The sequence below is a fragment of the Tamandua tetradactyla genome, chromosome 6 (genome assembly GCF_023851605.1).
Source record: "Tamandua tetradactyla isolate mTamTet1 chromosome 6, mTamTet1.pri, whole genome shotgun sequence".
In the NCBI taxonomy this organism is placed as follows: domain Eukaryota; kingdom Metazoa; phylum Chordata; class Mammalia; order Pilosa; family Myrmecophagidae; genus Tamandua; species Tamandua tetradactyla.
The window spans coordinates 87,108,821-87,131,615 of record NC_135332.1 but is presented as its reverse complement, the minus strand read 5'-3'; the positions used below and the strand labels follow the sequence as shown (position 1 = coordinate 87,131,615).

Genomic DNA, 22,795 nt, shown 5'->3' with positions numbered 1-22,795 from the left:
TATAATCCATAAAAGAAGGGTAGCTATTCAGACTTAGGGACTAAGTAGAATCAAATCATACTGCTCCTAGGAAATATGAAATGATTCCCTATCAGCACGTATACTGCCAACATATTTGCAAGGGACTAATATCAGGGAAAAAGGGACTAACACTTGACAAACATATAAAATGTTTTTTTTAACATTTTTTACTGTGAAACACAGAAATATACAAAAAAAAAAGCAATAATTTCAAAGAACATTGTAACAAGTAGTTATAGAACAGATTTCAAAGTTTGGTGTGGGATACAGTTCCACAATTTCAGGTTTTTGCTCCTACCTGTTCCAAGACACTGGAGGCTAAAAGAAGTATCAATATAATGATTCATCAGTCATATTCATTTGTTAAATCCTATCTTCTCTGTCATAACTTCTCCTTTTCCTTTGATGCTTCTTCCAATCCTTATGGGTATTTGGGCTGTGCCCATTCTAACTTTTTCATGTTGGAAAGAGGTGTCAACAATATAGGCTAGACGAATGGGGCAGCCAGATAAGACCTTGGTAAGGGCAGAACAAAGGGGTCAGCCAGTACCAAAGCCTGAATGAACAGAGGCAGGAAAACAGGTGAATTCCAGCGCCAGGAATGGGGAATGGGGGGTAGGAGGAGAATTTCAATTATCTTTACTTGCTCTCCCTTGGTTAAATAGAGATCAAATCCATTTTTTTGCTAATCTGGGCCATTACAGAGGATCCCAACAAACACCAAATGCTGGTTCCTTTGTGTCTTCCTGCTGATTTTACCCTCTATAGCTGGATCCCTGCATGACAAAGACCCACAATATCATGCTTATATTTACTCACAATACTCTTCACTCAATTTCATCATTATACAACCTTATTCTGAAAATCAGAAATAAACTTTTCTTATGGCTCCAAGCTACTTCAATTGTTATAGGTATTTAATTTCTTCAGTTAAGTCAGGTGATGAACACACTGAAATCAGTACTCTTTATAAGGTATAACTAACCAGATTAGAGCTCAATAACTTCTTTTGGTCAAATATCAATACATCAAACACCTACTTAAGGGTTCGTCAGTGTAGGCCAAGGGGATTGTTTGATGTCTCAGTAACATAAAGCCTATACTGTTCCTCAATGGAGCCCTCAAGTTCTTTTTTAAACTCAGGTCTCCTAAAAACAAAACAAAGCATTTACTTTCCTTTCTCTATGCTTTCCACAAACTGTATCTAGAAACTTAGTCATCAGGCTAGAGAAAGAATTCAATACAAATATTAAAACAAAAATCTGCAAATGGAAGCAGCTTTGTTTAAGTTAGGATACCAATGAGATAAAAGTACATGTGTTGGTTTCAGAGCTTGTGTAAGCACAACTATTCAGATTTTCATTCTTCAAATGAAGTTTTTCATTTTAAAATTATTTACCCTTTGTCATTGCTTCTGATTAATCCAGAAAATAAGAGACCATGTCAAAAAATACTTAAGCACTGTGATAAAAGGGATTTTTGCTAATTATTAAGTACAGAAGGTATTAAAGAAGGGAAAAGAAAACCCACCTCGGTAAAAAAATGCAAAATTTCTTTCCCTGTTAAGAACACATACAAAATAGAGTACAGAAGCCAAATTCACATTGAGAGGAGCATAAACCATAAAATCAAAACAAAGTCATTACTATGAATGAATTCAAAATTACCTGGAGAAGCATGCTCAATGCATTCAAAGAATCAAAGCCACACCTTTCAAACCATTCACTTAACCATGCTAGAGGAAGGAAGTTCCTCTTCCACATATAACATAAAGCAACAGCATCCCACCAAACAAGCACCAAATAATAATCATGTTTTTAATTGTTCTGATTTAAAGTTATTTAAATCAGAATGTCCCAAAGATCATAAATCCAGAAATTTTAACCAATCATTCACACCACCATAAAACAAGCACTTAAAAAAAACAACCACCACAAGAAAAAGAAAAGAAACTGAGCACATAGATCAGGTACCTGGATCAATGAGAACTTCTTGTGCCCCTGGAAGAAAGAACAGATCATGGTCTTTTATTTGGAAAACAAAGCTACTTTTAAAGATACTAGTAAATCACATTGCAAAATTCAGATGGCCTTGAAAAATCTGAAACACTCTTATTCAGAAAAGCAATTCTGAATAACAATATAAATTCAGTGCCTTTTTGCTTTAGAAGAAAAAAGCTACCATTACTTGTATCCTAAATGAAATGTCTCCTACCTCTTTCACTTCTCACTTTCTAAGCTCTTGCTCCTCAAATCTTCTTAAGTAAGCATTAGAATTTCCTATTTTCATCAAATAAGTCAAATGATAAAGGAATATTAATTTATTTCTTCAAACATATATTGCCCCCCTGGAATGGCGGGGAATACCAAAAGTTATGCTGAAACATATCAATAACCCCCTAAAATTGGTGTACTTCATCAAACTAAGGATTTCCAACTTTTAGAAGGTAGCTTTGTAGGTAGCTGTTTAAAATACAAAATAATTAATTTCATTATTATTAAGAAGCTTTTTAAAAACCTTGATGATTTGCTAAACTATCCAAAATCAATGAGATCCAATTAGCTTTCTCTGTAAAACGCAATTGCCCATCACAGTAAAACATACCCTAAGTAGAACTGCTTTCAAGAGTCATATTTATCACTGGCCATGATCATTTCTAAACAAGATTCAAAAATATGCTTCCCAATAGCACAGTTAAGTGAAATAAAATGGTCGCCTGCACTGAGCCTTGCAGGGAGAGATCTCTTTCAAAGAAAGGATTTTCCAAAAGACAAAAACAACTGATCTGCAGGGAAAACACCCAACAGGATTGCAGGTGAGCAACACCTGGAGATAAGCCAGTTAGGGTCCAGTAGAGAGAACTTATTGGAATCAACAAGCATACCATACCAATCAATGGGTATCTGTCCCCTACTTTGTAAGACCCATCCCCCCCCCCAAGTAAAATGGAAACTTAACATATGCCAATAAGAACATTTCCTCACTTGTTTCCGCGTTTGCCCTATACAAAGTTACCCCTTTCTACCCCTTTGGTGGAGCTCCTGATTCATATACGTAAACTGCTCAAATAAATACCTGCCTCATATTTTTAACAGTATATTCTTATTAAAATAGCATATTCATCCAATTGTGTCTATAGCGAATAAGCCCCACGATCACAGTCCTATTTAAGACCTATTTTGTGCATTATGACCTCTATTTTTAATGCAAACTAAAAAATTTTAAATGCAGACTAAAAGCAATCCAAGCTAGAAACCACCATTAAAATACATATATATGGGTGCTTTCTACTGCACACCAACTATATGCCAAGAACAATGTGTTACAAGTATCACACGTGATTCTCAGAGCAGCTCAATAAAGCCAACAGACACTCAGAGGAGATAAAGGATGCTGCAAAGTCACACTCTCTGATGACAGGAGGCCCCTATGGTAATGAGCTATCAGATTAACACTCAGGGGACATTCAGCTACATAGAACCTTGGGAATTCTGGATTTCCAGATAACCCTAAAAGTTTTTTTTAGTAGGCTTTATTTTTAGAGCATTTGTAGGTTTATAGGAAATTACACAGAAAGTACAGAATTCCCATATACCCTCAAACCTAAAAACTTTTTGGTTCAGTGAAAAACTTGGTCAATATATTATACTGCACTATTACTTTTAAATAGGAAATGTGACCGAAGCTCTTTTGATACCTGAGTCATTACCATGATCATCAATTATTTTGACCTAGCAGGACCTCTAGTGGTGAACTCGGCCTCGTATAAACTGTGCTCAGATTGCAGAGCTTTTAAAGTTATTTTATTTAATTTGTAAAAATGCTTGTCTCTTCCTCACAACCAGGCAGTCAACTATGACTTCTCACTGGTGTGGAGGCATGACCTGTGTTCTAGTTTGCTAGCTGCGGGAATGCAATATACCAGAAACAGAATGGCTTTTAAAAAGGGGAATTAAATAAGTTGTTAGTTTGTAGTTCTAAGGCCAAGAAAATGTCCCAATTAAAACAAGTCTATAGAAATGTCCAATCAAAGGCATCCAGGGAAAGATACCTTGGTTCCAGAAGGCCGATGAACTTCAGGGTCTTTCTCTCAAGTGAGAAGGCACATGGGGAACAGGGTCAGGGTTTCACTCTCATCTGGAAAGACTTATGGTGAACACGGAGTCATCTGCTAGCTTTCTCTCCTGGCTTCCTTTCATGAAGCTCCCCGGGAGGCATTTTCCTTCTTCATTTCCAAAGGTCACTGGCTAGTGGACTCTCTGCTTCTCATGGCTATGTCATTCTGTTCTGCTCTCTCTGAATCTCTCACATTCTCCAAAATGTTTTCTCTTTTATAGGATTCCAGTAAACTAATCAAGACCCACCCAAATGGGTGGAGACACATCTCCACCTAATTCAGCTTAACAACTCTTGATTGAGTTACATCTCCAGGGAGATGATCTAGTTACAGATTCAAACATACAATATTGAATATTATTCTGCCTTTATGAAATGGGATTTTGATTAAAACATGGCTTTTCTAGGGTACATACATCCTTTCAAACCAGCACAACCTGTAACAAAAATTTTCTACCATTAAGTTCTATTCACCTAATTCATTGTGGATCTGTTATCCATACATCCATGTAATATTTTCAAAAAGTAAAGAATAAACTCAACCATGAATGATGGGCAGTTTTTACCAACCAGATTTTAACTCTAGTTGGGTCTTCCAGTAGCTGTTTCCTTTAAACTCACTTATAGGTGATTGATATTTTCTGATTGGGACTCTACTAACTGATCTACCACAAAGCTTCTTGTCTGTGGGGCAAGATAGATGATAGATGAAACTCGTGCATGGGTATAGCCTATGTTCATTAGAGATACCCATGTACACACATAAGACTCACCAAGTTTCAGTGGGAACTTTGGTCTAAATCAAATAATTTGAAATTAACTCGGGCCTACACATGCCCTACTGTACAGAGGAAAGTGACAGCAGACAAGGCAAATCCAGCAAAGACAGCATAAAGTCAGGACTTAACCAGAAAAACAAAACTATTTCAAGTATTTACAACAGAGGGAATTTAATTCAAGAAACTGGTAGCACAGTTGGCCAGAAGCCAAGTGGGATGCAAAGAGACTGCAACAACAGGAAGCTACTGCCTGTCCCTGGGCTGCAGGGACCAAGGAAGAAATGGTGTGCCCACTGAGACCAGGGACAGAAAGGGGCAGCCACCTGGAGTGCCCTAGAACTATATGGGTCTGCCAGGTGGGAGATGAACCTGAAGCAGAGAGAGGTAGAGAAGGAGAAACAGAAGAGAAGGAGGCTGTGCTCTCCCCACAGCCTCCATAGCCCCCTCCAGGCCTTCCACTGGCTTTCCCCACCAAAGCCAGCTGACAGGGAAACTTGGGAAATGCAGTCTGCAGGGGATAACCCTGTGATACAGAGCAAGAAAAGGAGCAGGGTGGCCTGAAGGCAAGCAGGCCTGGGCCCCAGGCAGAAGGCCAGCAAGCACCAGGCACTGGTATCATAGCCAGCAGAGGGCTGAACAGGGCACCCTTCGGGCCTGAATTATTCTATGGAACCTGATTCTGAGATTTGCCCCACACACACTCAGAAAGCTAAAGGGCTATTGGGCCTCACTTATGGCTAGAGCTGGAAGTATAAATTTATAAACACCCTAAAATCTTGCAAGGACATTATCTGCTAAAGCAGTACTCCCATTATCAAGTCAGTTGTTTAATTCCTAGGTGTACCAGTTTGAAAGGATTATGTACCCTGGAAAAGCCATGTTTTAATCCTGATCCATTTTGTGGAGGCAGCCATTTATTTTCATTCCTATTCAGTAATGTAGGTTGGAAACTTGGTTAGAGGGAGATGTGACTCCATTCATCCCAGGTGGGTCTTGATTAGTTTACTGGACAAGAAGCCTGGAGAGAAAGCTAGCAGATGCCACCCTGTTTGCCATATGCCTTACCAGCTGAGAAAAGCTCTGAACTTCATCAGCCTTTCTTGAGTAAAGGTAACCTCTCATTGGTGCCTTAATTTGCACATTTCTATATACTTGCTTTAACTGGGATATTTTCACAGCTTTAGACTGTAAACCTGAAATTTAATAATTCCCCCTTTTAAAAGCCGTTCTGTTTCTGGTATATCGCATTCCGGCAGCTAGCTAACTAGAACAGTAGGTAAGGGTCAAGCCAATACTCAAAGACTCCCACATCACATATCCTGAAAAAGATTGCAGAGTGAAAGTTCAAGATGATTTCTGTATGCAGCTAACCAGGCACCTGCTCTTCCTCTAGATTTTTATCATGAGGGGACTAATAACGAGTACTCTGTAAAGAAACCACACAATGAGGGAAAATAAAAGTAACACCCTGTCAGGGCTCCATGGGGTGGAAGTACCCCAATGTGCTCATAAATTACATTATCAGTAACTTCAGGCTCCAGTGAACTGATTTCACATTAAAAATCATAAGAGACAGATGTAGAAAAATTGGAGGTTTAATTTAGTAACATAAAAGGAGGCACAGGATTATCAATCAGACCAAAATATCAAAGTTTAACAATAAGCATATTTTTCAACAGCCAAATCACAGGCAGAATTGAGCAGGCGGAGTTTTCTAGATTAACTCAATGGACTAATTTCTGCTACAGAGACAGACCTGCTGCCTACACAGACGACACTGCCCTCAATGCCCACAGACAGTGGCTACACCACAACTGCCAGCCTCAGCAAAACTCTCCTTTCCCTGACTTTCTAGGGGGGCCAGTCCCATCAGCTCCCCCACCCCACCTCATTGATTGATACAAAGAGCTATAGGCAAGTCTACAGATATGCTGATACCCCTAAACACTGTTGCACCAGCTGGCCAGGGCCCAAAACCCAGCTCTGCCCCTTACTAGCTCTGTGACCTTGGACAAGTTACTCACCCTGGCTTTGCCTCTATGTTTTCACATCTATAAAACTGGCATAAAAATCAAACCTACCTCACTGGGATGGTGTGAAGATTTAAGGATTACATTAGTTGATGTTTAACTTGGAAGAGCATATGGCACTTTTTTTTGGAAGTTGATAAACACATTTTAGTTTTTAGTTTTTGCTGATATTTTAAAATTCTGCTTAAGCGTATCCTTTACTGGCACTCTTTTAACGCTATTTACTCTGCTCAGATATAAACTAAAATATTCTATCGTCTCCTCACTGGGTCCACTGGAAGCCACAGCATAACCTCAAAGGAACACGGCTCCTGTTCAAAAATATGTTTGGGGCACCTTACCTAATCTCTCTAAACCTCACTGTGAAACAGAGAGATTGATACCTATACCTGTTGGTAAGTGAAGCATATGAAAGCATTTAGCGCAGCAACTACGATGGTGACTACTGAATAACTTGGGGCTATTTGGTAATTATGATGGTGAAGATAATGCTTACTAATAAATTAAAATAAACCAAGAAATAGAAATGGTCATAAAGGAGAAACATCTAAAAAGTCAATAATAAGCATTTTTTCGAATAATTATAAAATGTCCTATTAATTTTTGAATAAACCACTAATTGTAATTAAAAGTTTGCAATGACCCAACATCCAGGACCTGCCCCCTCTTCCATTATAAGAACAAGTCACTGGCATGCAGCTACCAGAACAGACATTAAAGGTCAAAAGATCCCCTAGGGAAGGGAAGGAATGTCATTAAAACTCCCCTTGCCTAATCAAATCTCAGGAGGCCCTGCTGAAACTCGGTTGTCACACCCTGTGGACCTAAAGCTTTATCAGTGGCTCCAGTGGCACTCCTCTCTCTCCCTCGTTTGCATGGAACACCGACTTCTATTTCCCAGCTGGCCACCACTGGAAGAATTTTCTCCTGTTTGGCGGTAAGTCCCTAATTAAACTCATGGGTAACTCCATGCCAAGCATGTTCTTTTTGGTCTTGGGGCTAAATTAATTTGGAGAAAAGATTCCAAAATAAAGAATTGGCTGTCCCTAACCTTTGAATACTTTGGAGGAAAGTTAAATAACAAACGGAGAATTAAAGCAAAAAAAAAGATTGAGGAACTACAGAACTGTCTTTTTTTTTAACTGAAATAACTCGACTTTAAAAGGGAAAAAATTCCCCTTTCTCAGAGGAAATCTGCTTGGAAGCTGTGTAATCTGAATCTGAGATTTCTAGAGTTCTTTAATAGTATTCACAAATTCATACCGCCAAGTCTTAGAATTATGTGTTAACCAACAATAGCAGTAATGTTGATCACAGTAACTATGGAACATTTACCCTGTGCTTACCAAGAGAAGAAAATGTATCTGTTCAGAATATCATGACTGTTAATGGACCTGAAGCCTACTGTTGTATAAATAAGCAGACTAGCTGGTGTTTGTCCCCAGTTCCTGAGAGATGCCCTCTAAGTATTAGGAACTTCCAGCTGATAACAGTGTCTTTGTTATTCTTGGTAGACCCAGCCACACCCAATTGTTTATGCTAATGAACCAGGAAGGGCAGCCTCATTGGTAGCCATAAGCAAAGGCCACAGCATAAAAACCAACCATGTGATTAAGGAGTTGAGGTTTTAAGACCATCCCAGGAGGTGAGGAGCTCCGGAGACTGAGTTCAAATCCCTGGGCACAGTTTCCTTCAATCACATCACTGTAATGAAACAAAAAATAATTCTGTGCACAAAATCTCAGGTGAGTCTCTGTGGTCAGCAACACACACTGCATCAGAAGGGTGATGCAGTCTGACCCCTCAGGGAGATGACTCAGAAGGTTGGCATTTGGGGATGTTCCCAGACCTTGCCCCACACTCTCTTCTTTTGCCTTCTTCTGTTACCATGAGGTAGGTGTAAGGATCCAGGGCTGGGCCCAGGCCCCGCCCTCGCCTCCATTTTGAAAGCAAGTCATGCAGCCACCTACATGACTGTCATGGTTGGGGACAGGTGTCAACTTGGCCAAGTTGTGGTACCTGTTCATCTGATTGGGCAAGCGCTGGCCTGTCTGTTGCAATGAGGACATTTCATGGGATTAGGTCATGAGCACGTCAGCTACATCCACAGCTGATTCCATTTGTAATCAGCCAAAGGGGAGTGTCTTCTGCAATTAGTGATGCTAAATGCAATCATGGGAAGCCTTTTAAGGAGGACTCAGAGGAGACAGGTCCCATTCCTGCTTTGGCTGGTGAGCCTCTCCTGTGGAGTTCATCCAGGCCATCCATCGGAGTCATCGGCTTCGCAGCCTGCCCTGTGGATTTTGGACTCTGCGTTCTTACGATCACGTGAGACACTTTCATAAATTTTATATTTGCAAGTGTTTCCTGTTGATTCTGTTTCTCTAGAGAACCCTAACTAATACAATGACCGACAGACCTTAGAGGTCAAATAATGTAAAACTCCCCTCCCCTAATCAAATCTCATGGGACTCTGAACCTTATAAGCTGACCCCATCCCTGGGGACTCAACCGTCTCTTGGTATTGGTGTAGAGTACTGACTCTCATTTCACAACCAGCCACCATTAGGTAGAATGTTTCCCTGTTCATAAGAATTTAATTATGAACCTAATTAAAAACTCATGGCTAATTTTCTTCTTGATATGTTCTTTGGTCTAGGGGATATGCTGGGCTGGAATATTTGGCAAACCAGCCAGAAGACCAAAGAGCCACCAGTCATCAAGAGCATGAATCCAGGGAAAGGAGACTATGCAGGGGTAATCCTGGGATGGCCTGCTTCCTTGATGTGGGGAGGGGTTGGCCACTTGTTTAATTGCACTATAGTCTGTTGGCCATTTTTGTGGTGTGCAATGTAGCCAGCTACAGCAGACTGTTTCAGAAAGAGAAATCCACAGATTTGAAGGATGCATTGAATGAGAGGCTACACCATGCAGGTAAGAGTTTGGAGATATTGGCATACTGATATGCTAATGTGGGAGGGCAAGGACTGCCCAAGGGGCAAATGAGACATGTCCTGACCTCCCCTGACTGGGACCCAAAGGCTTGGGATCCCGTTGATTATTTATCTTTATCTAATGATGAAAAGGAGTAAAAAGAAGTTTGAGAGACAAAGGGTGGTACACCACCTTTCTATGCAGTGGTTCCAAAGGCTTCCTCTTTACTACAAAGAATTAACACTCAATTTTTTAGTATTCCCTTAAACAGGGCTAGTCAGCCTGTTCTCACCTTTACCTGGGAAGAAGAATGTTTTAGTTTATAAGCTCATGGGATGCAACATACCAGAAATGGAATGGCCTTTAAGAAGGAAATTTAATAAGTTACAAGTTTAGAGCTCTGTGCCTATAAAAACATCCAAACTAAGGCATCCAGGTAGATATGGAATCCTAATTCAAGGAAGGCCAATGGGTCAGAAACACCTCTGTCAGCTGGGAAGGAAGTCACATGGCAGGCATCTGCTGGTCCCTTGCTCCTGGGCTCTGTTGCTTTCAGCCTCTGTTCCTATGGGGGTTCCTCACTTTGCTTCTCCAGGGCTGGGTTTCATTTCTTGGCTTCTCTTGGCTCTCTCCAGGTTCTGGCTTGCTTAACATCTCATGGCAACATCTACTGGGCTCCAAGCATCTCCAAATATCTGTCTCTCTGTTCTCTGCCTGTCAGCTCTGCTCAGAAGTTTCAGCTGGCTCTGAGGCTTCAGTCCTTTCTGAGGTTTCTCCAAAATGTTTCCCCTTTTAAAGACTCTAGTAAACTCATCAAGATCTACCAGGAATGGATGGTGACATCTCCATCTAATCAAAAGGTCACACACAATTGGGCATATCATATCTAAAGGTCACACACAATTGGGCATATCATATCTAAAGGTCACACACAATTGGGCATATCATATCTCTGTGAATATAATCTAATCAAAAGTTTCCAACCTATAGTATTGAATCAGAACTTTAAAAAATGGCTGCTCCCACAAGATAGAATCAAGATCAAAACATGGCTTTTCTGGGGTACATAATACTTTCAAACCAGCACAGAGAACAAAGGATTTTCACTGTGCTCCCACAAGACTATTTATATGGCCAGATCAGTCTAGGTACAAAGGATTTGGCTAAATTGATAAGTGTACCCATTATATTGTCATGTTAATGAGCAACTATTTTATAGAAGAAAGAAACCTTAGATTCATTGCTATTTCAAATTAAGAGTCTGGGATGGGCAAATGATTGTAGTGGATTGCAATGCCTTGACTACCCTGTCAAATTCTTGGGAATACTGTATGGTTTTATTCATTTTGTAGTAACTGCTAAAGTACAATGTTTCCTTATGCTGTATACACCAAAACAACTAATGGCTTTCTTGGGATTGATGGGGTACTGGAAAATTTTTGTTCCTCACTCAGCCCAAATGTTAAAACCTGTGTATGTTTTCATTAGGAAATGCAATTCGTGGGAAGGGGATACCTCCCAGCAGGCTGCTTTTGAAAAAGTCAAATGGACTATAGCCTTGGCTCAGGCATTACAAGGTACAGACCCAGATGTGCCTTGTGAATTAGACATGGCCAGTACCGATACTGGTTTTGGATGGAGCTTGTAGCAAAGGCAACAGGCAAAGAAAGTTCCCATCACTGAGATACTGAACATGACATCCTATGGACATTTCACATGCCTTATAATCCCACAGCAGCGGGGTTTATTGAAAGGATGAATAGGCTTTTAAAAGAACAGTTAAAAGATGATAAGCAGTCTCTGGTGATAAAACCTCACCAGCCTCAATTTAAGCAGCTCCTGCCGCTGGTAACAGCGAGACCCATGCAAGCACTGAGAATTCAAGCAAAAGGATCAGCAAAACTATAACCACAACAAGGTAATAAAAATAACTTGCTCTTGCATCTGCCACAAGCATTAGAAATTGGGGAAAATAAGGTCAATTGGCTGTGCTCCTGGCCAATGCAGCTGCACTGGTTGGGAATCCTAAGCCCATAAGGTATCAGGGGCGTCCAAAAATTGAAGTATACAAACTATCAAAAGTCGTATCTGTAACCAACCCAGGACTCCCCATACCTCAAGGCACTGTATGTATGACACTGGACACTTATTATGCCCAAGTTAACTGGATTTGACTCCGCAAAGCTCTGTGCAATTGCAGGGAGGAGAAAGTGTGGTATCTGTCTACTGATGGAAATTTTGTTTGTACTATTTTTTCCCTTAGTGTCGTAGCAAATACTTTTCTACAATAGGCTTCTGCATAACCCACATGCACAACAGATTTCAATGTTGAGTGTGCACTGAACTGCCACTGTCGGGGGCCACTAGCCTGCCTTGTGAATGGGACTGCATAGAATACCCTGCTGGCCTAGCAGAATTCAGCACATCAGAACAATCTGAAAGAGAATTGTTCTAGTTTGCTAGCTGCCGGAACGCAATACACCAGAAACAGAATGGCTTTCAAAAAGGGGAATTTAATGAGTTGCTATTTTACAGTTCTAAGGCCGAGAAAATGTCCCAATTAAAACAAATCTATAGAAATGTCCAATCCTAAGCATCCAGGGAAAGATACTTTGGTTCAAGAAGGCCGATGAAGTTCATGGTTTCTCTTTCAAACAGAAGGGCACATGGCGAACACAGTCAGAGTTTCTCTCTCATCTGGAAGGGCACATGGTAAACACGATCAGGGTTCCTCTCTCATCTGGAAGGGCACATGGCGAACACAGCATCATCTGCTAGCTTCTTCTCCTGGCTTCCTGTTTCATGAAGCTCCCCGGTAGACATTTTCCTTCTTCATCTCCAAAGGTTGTTGGCTGGTGGACTCTGTTTCTCGTGGCTATGTCATTCTGCTCTGCTCTCTCTGAATCTCTCCTTCTCCAAAATATGTCCTCTTTTATAGGACTTCAGAAACTAATCAAGACCCACCCAAATGGGTGCAGACATGTCATCACCTAATCCAGCTTAACAACCACTCTTGATTAAATCACATCTCCAGGGAGATGATCTAACTACAGATTCAAACATACAGTATTGAATAGGGATTATTCTGCCTTTACAAAATGGTTTTTAGATTAAAACATGGCTTTTCTAGGGGACATACACCCTTTCAAACCAGTACAAGAATCTTCTCATATAAGACTGAAATTTCAGGTTTTACCAATAAAATGGTTTAATTCCCTTTCTTGACCATGGTTGCATCACTTTGTACAGTTGTTATCACTGTGTAGGGAACTCCTAACATTCTATTGTCTCTTATACTGTTAATGAATGCAATGTCTGTCCTATGGTCAACTAGTCTGCTGTGTGGAGGCGGATTGCAGGGCCCAGGGCCCGGGCCCTACCCCCTCCTCATTTTGAGAGCAAGTCAGGTAGCTACCTACATGACGGGACAGACATTAAAGGTCAAAGAATGTAAAACCCACTGCCCCTAATCAAATTTCACAGGACTATCACTCTCATTAGCTACCCTCCTGGGACTCTGCCCTCTTTTGGTTTTGGTGTGTAGAATGCTGACTCTCATTTCCCAACTGGCCACCACTGGGTAGAATTTTTTCCTATTCATAAGCCCCTAATTAAAACACATGGCTAATTTTCTGCCTGGAGTGTTCTTTGGTCTCAGAGTTTTGCTGCGCTGGAACAGTAATAATCGTACTTTCCTGAGTTCTATGAGTCCTTCTGATGAATTCTCGAACCTGAAGGGGTAGTGGGGACACCCAAATTAGTAGCCAGTTGGTCAGAAGTGCAGGTGGCCTGGCAACCCCACTTCCCAAACTTGCAGCAATTTTGTGAGGATGGTACTCTTCACCTATGAACCTGGCTACTGCAGAATTGATTTACAATTGGTGGTGGAAGTCATATGCACCTATTGTGTTTCCAAGGAGTAAAATCATTATCAAACAAGATCATATGTTTTTTAGCTCTTATCTGGGCTTTTCCTCATCTGGATATTTTTCCCCACAGACTGTCTTCAAATTTAAAAAGTTCCCAAGTTTTTACACTGTGCAAAGCTAAATAAAGACATTACTGCAGACAGAGCAGTTTTTCAACTTAACTTTTTTTGTATATATTCAGCAAGAGGGAAAATGAATCGTTACCCAAAAAAGTTTCTGGAGTCTCACTAATCCCATCTGTAGAAGAATAGTCTCAACACATTTATGACTCTTCCAATCACAGTAGAAAACCCTCCACTAAAAAGGCACCACTAGAGAAAGCACAGAGATTTAAAGAGAAAATAGAAAGTGCTTTCACCTTTCTGAGTGTGAGATTTTAGCAATTGGTAAGTGATTAGAGAAGACAATGAAAATTAAGTCACTGTTATTTCATGTGTAAGTTAGCCATTACCACAACAAGGAATAAGCATAGGTGGTAAACACTGACTGTATCTCAAGTCAGAATCAAAGCATAATGGAAAAGGAGGATCAGAAATATTCACATTTTAAACCTTCTGACTTTCTATCTCATTTCTCAGTCAGCTTCACTTTCTTTGCAAACAACTACAATCACTAAAAAATGTCCACTGAGAATGTTAAAATAACTTCAAGAACCATTATAGATGCAGTTCTTCATATATTGTACCCAGATCCAGGCTTTGCAAACACAAAAACTGATTCATAAAGGTAGTCTGCATTCTCGATGATGGGGGTGGTATCATTCAGGGAAAAAAGAAATGTAAGGCATTCCGCCATTCAATATATATTAGCTATGGTGAGTTTTCTCTTTGGAGGAAAAAACTGCCTAAAAATCTCATGGACTAAAAATACCCACCAATATTGTGTACAGCCTTGAGCTCATACAGAGCTTTGTTATTTTCTATGTGACCTGTGCAACATGACAACTATGTCCTGAACCATTAAAGGCAAGTCCATTCATTACAGGTCAAAAGGTTCAAGTTTCTTTAAAAGGTATTTGTGTGTCTCCTCCTCCAAAGAAGTTTTTTCACTCTTCATTGGTGCTAACAAGCATAAGCAAATCAAATTTAAGTCATTAAGAGAATTTAATCAACAGGGAAATTAAACAGCCACCAAACTCTGAATTAGCTGTTACAATTGATTTCAGGTATTACCTTCATCCAATACATAGAAATTATGGAAAAGACCTAAGATCTACCATGAAGTTTTATGCAAGTGTTCCAGAACTCAACCATTCTTCTAATCCATTGATAATATTCAATGAGATTCAATAAAATTAGTAAGTATTCAAAAAATCAGAAGAAAATATCTCATGCAATTTTATACTACATTTTATACTATATTTTAATAACAATCAGGCCTAACTCAAAAAGGGAAGAGCGAAAAATTACTTTCCTACTTGCTTTAAAGACTTCAAATGAGTACAGGTCAAGCAAAGAACAAAGCTTACCTGGGCGATGTCTGTTGGCTGCTTCAGCAGGAAACAAGCTACCTTGAAACCTTCGAGCTCCATTTTTACCACCAGTTCCACCAGGATAGTGATAGATGACAGAAGCAGAACATAACCCTTCAAGGGCAGCTGGGCATTAAAAAAAAAAGTACAATTAGTAGGGTTACTGACCCATCAGCAGTTCAAATTACAGTGGGTAAGAGAATTTTATCTCGAGTTCTAAGTGTTTAGGAATGACAGATTTTCCCCAAATTAAAGATCAAACCCAAAAATCACCAGTTTTGTTACAAACAGGAACATGCCACCTATTTTCTTTCACATGCTTGTGCTGGAAGCTTGACAAAAGAAAACTTTCACAATACTCAAGGTTTCACTAAGGAGCTGAAGACATGTGAAATTATCAGCCTCTTTATTCAATAATTTACTCATTTAACCAACACTTTCAGTACATACTGTGTGGGAGGCTCTGTGGCAGATTCTGGAGCTATAGAGAACTGCAACAGAAAGTGCTTTAGTCTGAAAATATTTGAAAGTAAAACCACCCCTGCAGGACCAGAACACCTTCCCACATTACACATCCTAAATGCACCTGACTCCATTTAGGCTTCTGCAAACACTTGTAGACCAGTTTCTTTCTCAAAGATTTGTTGCAAATTTGTTTATCATTGGTATTTACATCCTAGTAATCTAAGGCTATGCCTTATAAGTCATACTAGAGCGTGTATCTTTATTCATTAATTCAGTAGCTCTCACATTTTTTGGTCATAGAACCTCTTGACACTCTTAAAAATTACTAAGGAATCCAAAAAGTTTTTTTTTTAATTTATTTTATTTATTAAACATACCAACATACAAACACAAACATTCTTACCATATGATCATTCCATTCTACATATATAATCAGTAACTCACAACATCACATAGTTGTACATTCATCATCATGATCACTTCTTAGAACATTTGCATCAATTCAGAAAAAGAAATCAAAAGACAACAGAAAAAAATTCATACATACCTTACCCTTTACCCCTCCCTTTCATTGATCACTAGCATTTCAATCTACTAAATTTATTTTAACATTTGTTCCCCCTAGTATTTATTTATTTTTAATCCATATGTTTTACTCATCTGTCCATAAGGGAGTTAAAAGGAGCAGCAAACACAAAGTTTTCACAATCACACAGTCACATTGCAAAAGCTGTATCATTATACAATCATCTTCAAGAAATATGGCTACTGAAACACAGCTCTACATTGTCAGGCAGTTCCCTCCAGCCTCTCCATTACACCTTAACTAAAAAGGTGATGTCTACTTAATGCGTAAGAATAACCTCCAGGATAACCTCTCGACTCTGTTTGGAATCTCTCAACCACCGACACTTTATTTTGTCTCATTTTGCTCTTCCCCCTTTTGGTTGAGAAGGTTTTCTCAATCCCTTGATGCCGAGTCTCAGCTCATTCTAGGATTTCTGTCCCATGCTGCCAGGAAGGTCCACACCCCTGGGAGTCGTGTCCCACGTAGAGAGGGGGAGGATGTTGAGTTTGCTTGTTGTGTTGGCTGAGAGAGAGAGAGAGAGTCCACATCTGAGCAACAGAAGAGGTTCTCTTGGGAGTGACTCTTAGGCCTAATTTTAAGTAGGCTTAGCCTATCCTTTGCGGGGTTTAAGTTTCATATGAACAACCCCCAAGATTGGAGACTTAGCCTGTTTGCTTTGGTTGTCCTCACTGCTTGTGAGAATATCAAGAATCCTCCACTTGGGGAAGCTGAATTTCCCCCCTTTCTCACCATTCCCCCGAGGGGACTTTGCAAATACTTTTTTATTCACTATTCAAATCACTCTGGGATTTATCAGGGCATCACTCTAGACAAACCTACAAAATCTCATGCCCTACTCAAGGTTCCATGTACTTATGGTGTTCAGTTAAGCTCTCCACATAAGTTATATTAGGAAATGCACTAGTCAAAATATAAATTTTGTACCAAATGAACATTTTTTGCTTTAGTCTCACACATAAGTTAAAGTTTTAAAATATTAATTACCATCTATTTTCAACACCCTGCAGTATTGACATTCCTTTGTTCTTCCTCATGCAAAAAACATTTTTAAATTTGTACATTTAGTCACTATCATTATATACTCTAGGCATTCCTAGATTATACCATCTCAATCTTTATCATATATCTTTCCTTCTGATTTCTGCCCCCAGGCCTCCTCTCTCTATCATTCTCACATGCAGCTTCATTCAGTGTACAAACATTATTCACAAAGAGTTTTTAACATGGGTTACAACTATGAATATTTACCTTTAGCAAAATAAAAATGAAAAAAATTAAATATTTATGCATCAATTCCTTTTAAAATAATAATAAACATTTTTACAAAAATTATTTTCCAAAGCAAAAACAATGCACTAGGAAAAATGGGTTTTTTTGTTGTTGTTTTTTTTGTCACGCTCCCATGAAGATGGCCCTGGGAGATGGAATGGCCCCAAAGTCCCCTGGCCCTGGGATGGTGAGGGAGCCATTGAGTATCGCTGCTGCAGGAATTTTTGGTTTTTTTAATAGATTTTTATAGATTTCTTTAATCTAGCCATAGAAATCAGCTGGATTCTCATAACTGCTTCTGCATTCAGCCCTGTCACACATTATGAGAGAATGGAAGAGAAAAAGGCAAATAATATCTTAATATCCTTATGAAAATAGTTTCACTTCGTGGACCCCCTGAAAGGCTCTCAAGTCTCCCCATAAGTCTCCATATCACAGTCTGAGAACCACTGCTATACATATATACTCCTCACCCAGTTCGAGGAATACATGCCAAACACCTCCTGTGCACAAGATTCTATGCCAGCCCAGGGATTCAAAGGTAAAGACAACATGGTCCCAGCCATGAGCATAAGCAAAACCCTGTTGCAAGAAGGTCAGGCTCTCAGTTAGACTACAATCTAAACTGTAAGCACCATGCCCTCTGAATTCTTAACTCCCAACATCAGAATCTATCAAAGAAGAGTATACAAATACTTATCAAACATTTATTTGAGCACCTAACTACAAAGATTCTATAGCTTGCTGGTCCTTATCTTAATGGCAATAGGGACAGGCAAGTACATTTAATTTCCTTCAATGGCTCAGAAGTAGTTCATATGTCTGGAGCTTTTAAGACCAATGGCTGGCATTCTGACATTGGCAATCTTAAGAAAAAAAATCATTTATTCACTTATTCTTTCATGCAACAAATATGTACAAAGGACCCACCATGTATTAGTCAGGATTCTCTAGAGAAACAGAACACAACAGATAACTCTCAACAGGAGATACCTGTAAATATGAGATTTATAAAAGTGTCTCATGCAACCATGGGGATGCAAGAGTCCAAAATCCATAGGGCAGGCTTCAAGGCTGGCAACTCTGATTAAGGGTCTAGATGAACTCCACAGGAGAACTGGCTGGCTGAAGAAATGAAAATTCTCTCTTCTCCCTTAAAAGTCTTCAACTGATTGGATTAATCCAATTGATTGTATTCTCTCAATGCAGAAGACACACCCTTAGTTGATTGCAGATATCAACTGACTGATGATTTAATAAATCAGCCTTCTGGTTTATCAACCAGCCACAAAATATCCTTGTAGTATCAGGCCAGTACCTGCCTGACCAGACAACTGGGCACTATCACCAGCCAAGTTGACACCTGAGCCCAACCATCACACACAGAGTGCCAAGAACTGCAGGCATTAGTGGTACAGGGATGAAATGAGACAGTGCTGACCTCCAGAAGCTCGAGGGCCAGTGGGATAGACAGACAATAAGTGGACAGCACAGTGTATCTCCAGGAGCCTTTCATTGGGAGCCAGCTGACCCGGTTATCACAAAATGGGTAAATTTCATACAGCTGGCACCATTCTTTATGTCTAAGTACATTCTGCAGATGCCCCAATCTTTCTTTTCATTGTTTTTTGGTTTTGTTTTTGTTTATTTGTTTTAACATTTTATACTGTGAAATATAACATGTACAAAAAAAGCAATAAACTTCAAAGCACATTGTAACAAACAGTTATAGAATAGACTTCAAAGTTTGATATGGGTTACCATTCCACAATTTTAAGTTTTTGCTCCTAGCTGCTCCAAGAAACTAGAGATTAAAAGAAATATCAACATAATATTCAGAAGTCATATTCATTTGCTAAATCCTATCTAATCTGTTATAACTCCTCCTTCTCCTTTGAGCTTTCTCCCAATCTTTAGGGGTATTTGGGCTGTGCCCATTCTAACTTTTTTCACATGGGCAAGGGTGTCAACAATATGGGGTAGGGAGATGGAACTATTTAATATTCTTAGAGATGCTGTCACCTCTGAACTTCAGGACTTATCTGGCCTCCAGCTGGAGGTTACAGGTATCTGGAAAGCAAACTTAGTGCATGAAACTTCTGTAGAATCTTAGATAGAGCCCTAGGTGTTTTTTAGGGTTAACAGAAATGATGTTGTTTGGGGGTTTGCAAACTGTGGAAATTAGCAATATCTAGCTGAAGTTTGCTTAAAAGTGGCCTCCAGAATAGCCTTTTGACTCTAATTGAACTCTCTTCATCACTGGCACCTTATTTTGTTACATTTCTTTTCCCCACTTTGGTCAGAAAGGCATTTTTAATCCCATGATGCCAGGGTCAGGCTCATCTCTGGAAGCCATGTCCTACGTTGCCAGGGAGATTCACGGCCCACACAGGGGGGAGGGCAATGATTTTCATTGCAAAGTTGGGCTTAGAGAGAGACAGAGGCCACATGTGAGCAACAAAAGAGGTTTCCTGAGAACAACTCTTAGGCATAATTAGGAGCCTCAATCTTACAGCACACTGAGATATGGAGATAAGCTACCACACAGTAGCAAGTATTTATGAAGATTTCTTTCAAGAAAATGAGTAAAACTCACATTCTTTCTCATCCTGCTTATTCCTTTATCTGCTTCTCTTTTCTTTTCCACCTATTTCTAGTTCCCACTCCCTCTCCACCCCCTTTTATTTCTCTATCTTCTTTAGGATGCAAAAGCCAAATTATGAAAACGAAGTCAGTTCTAAATGTCTTATAGTTCATGAAAAAGGTTTTCAGTTCTACAGCTCTTTGTTAAGTCTCTATTAAAGAACTTTCTTCATTACTTCATTCTGACTTGAGTCATCATAAGTGGTTGATGGATACGCCTCCCATTGTCAACTTCTCCAAAGAAAGAGCTGTATCTGAGTCCTTACTGACAGTACCTTCTTTCAACAAATATTCATGGGACATCTATAATATGCTAGATGAAGGACAGATACAGATGAAAAAACACACTTCATGCCTCCCAGTCTCACCCCCAAGGAGACACAGTCCCTACAGGAGAAAAACACATAAACAAGCAATTCTAATACAATGGGATAAGGTCGGCAGTAGATCAAGTTATGTAAAAATGCTGGAGGGACCTATACAAAGAGGTCAAAAAAGACTGTCCTTTGGGTAAGGATTATTCTCTGAGTTTTGGGTTTCTGTTTTGTTTTTAATATAAATTACATACCATAAAATACACCCTTTTAAAGTGCACCATTCAGTGGTTTTTAGAATATTGGCAATATTTGGCAACCATCACCAAGTTCAGAACATCTAATTTCAGAACATTTTCAACCCCAAAAAGAAACCCCATACTGTTAGTAGTCACTTCCCACTTCCCTTTCCCCCTGACAACCACTAATATATTTTCTGTCTCTATAGATTTGCCTGTTCTACATATTTCAGGTAAACGGAATTCATGCAATATGTGATCTTTTATTCCTGGCTTCTTTCACTTAACATATTTGCAAGGTTCATCTACATTGTAGCATATATCAGATCTTCATTTCTTTTCATGACTGAATAATATTTCATCGCATGGCTATTCCATATTTTTTGATTATCCACCCATCAGTTAATGTATGCATGAGGTTTTGAAAAATGAATGTAACAAGTAGATGATGTGGGGAATGGAATGCCAGGGAGAAAGGAAGATGTGCTAAGAAACAGAGGTGGAGGACACTGCCCCTGTCCTTCAGGGGAACCATAGTGCAGGTACGCATGGGGAAGAGGCAGCAGGTCAAGGAGAGAAGTTACCCCAGGCAGTTCCCATGACAACGAGCATGAGGGTGGCTGTTTCTCCTCTCTCATCCTTTCTTTTTAGAGCCAATTCTTTTTTTACTGTTTTCTCTTATTCCAAATAACTGTTGAAACAATTATATATCAAATAATTTCATCAGATAATCTTACCTCCAAGCCATAAAAAGTCATTCACTGAACGAAGAAGTTCCACAGACATATGGTAATGTACCAACGAGTCCTGAAGCATTCCAGCCTGAAGGCATAAATCCCCCACATGTTTCCGCATGCGTCCTTGGCACCGCTTCTTATAATGTCTAAAAAATAAAATACCATGGAAATGTTTCATTACTAAAACATGGCTTCCACACACTGCTAAGCAGTATTCAATTTTCTCACTACTAAAAACTGCTAAGAAGGCAACTTTAGGCTGCATACTTGAAAGCCAACAACAATCATTGCCAGTTAGGTGAGCTGGATTGGTCCTGCCTTTAAAAAAATACTGCCAAATTATATTTCAAAGGCAATATATATGTGGGATTTCTGCCATGTATTTCAATTAGAAAACACTGGAACAGGACTTATCAAATTTTCCAATTGCCACATTAGCACAAGAAAGCTTGTTTTAGCTTTTAAAATAAAATCAATCTTCTTCAACTTTCTTTATATCAAACCTATTATCATTTTATAAAGAGAGATATGCTGCCCGTTATAAGCCAACTCTTTGGCTTTTGTAAACAAGACTTAATCTTCACTATTTCAGAGCAATATTTTTTAATGCTTTGAGAGAGTGTGGGCCCCAGGGTGCTCACCAACAGCTCTTTAAATATTGGCAAGGATATCCCATTAAATAATGCAAAGGCTTCTAACTCCTTATCAATTTAGAAACCAAAGCAACTATACCAAAAGCTTCCTAAATAATTTTTAAATATTCCTAATCTTTTGAATATTAGTATTCTTTAAAGATATGATTTTTTTAAAAGAAAACGAGCAGAAGTATTAAATTTTCCCTTCCCAAGAAAGCAATGTTATCAAGAATAAAAATCCCTATGGAAATCCAAAAGATCTGAAGCTTCTAAATAAATAAATGTTATTGACGGACCTCAATACAAGTTAAATCCTATCAGATTTAACTCTAACAAGCTGAACAAACTTCTTGGCTATCCTGGAATTTAGCTTTTCTGTTCCACATATTGCTTGAACTCAAATCATCACTTAAGGCACAGAGTGGGGGAGAAGAGGAAATGCCAGCCTTTGCTGTTTTCTTCCTAGCCACAGGGTGGCGTGATGATGGTGCCTGCTGGCAAACCCTCCCTATAATAAAATACTAAAACCTGTAATGCTCCTGCCCATCCACAACCTGTCATCTCTCTCTCTCCCACTAGTCACCTTAACAGCCCTCTGCTGGTCTCTCTGGCCCTCCCACTCTT

The 22,795-nt window shown here is 39.4% G+C and overlaps 1 protein-coding gene across 7 annotated transcripts in view; it reads right to left on the bottom strand.

Annotated features, from left to right (window-relative positions):
- TRAPPC9 (trafficking protein particle complex subunit 9) overlaps window positions 1-22,795 on the bottom strand; it is an 889,500-nt gene that overhangs the window by 849,152 nt on the left and 17,553 nt on the right. For 4 of the 7 annotated variants that reach the window (XM_077166715.1, XM_077166716.1, XM_077166713.1 and 1 more), the window contains exons 3-5: window positions 21,537-21,682; window positions 15,278-15,406; window positions 1,995-2,021 (exon numbers count right to left, since the gene is read on the bottom strand). In XM_077166715.1, coding sequence (XP_077022830.1) covers window positions 1,995-2,021; window positions 15,278-15,406; window positions 21,537-21,682 — 302 coding nt within the window. The remainder of the gene's footprint in view (window positions 1-1,994; window positions 2,022-15,277; window positions 15,407-21,536; window positions 21,683-22,795) is intronic. The other 3 variants (XM_077166712.1, XM_077166714.1, XM_077166718.1) reach the window with 1 other exon arrangement.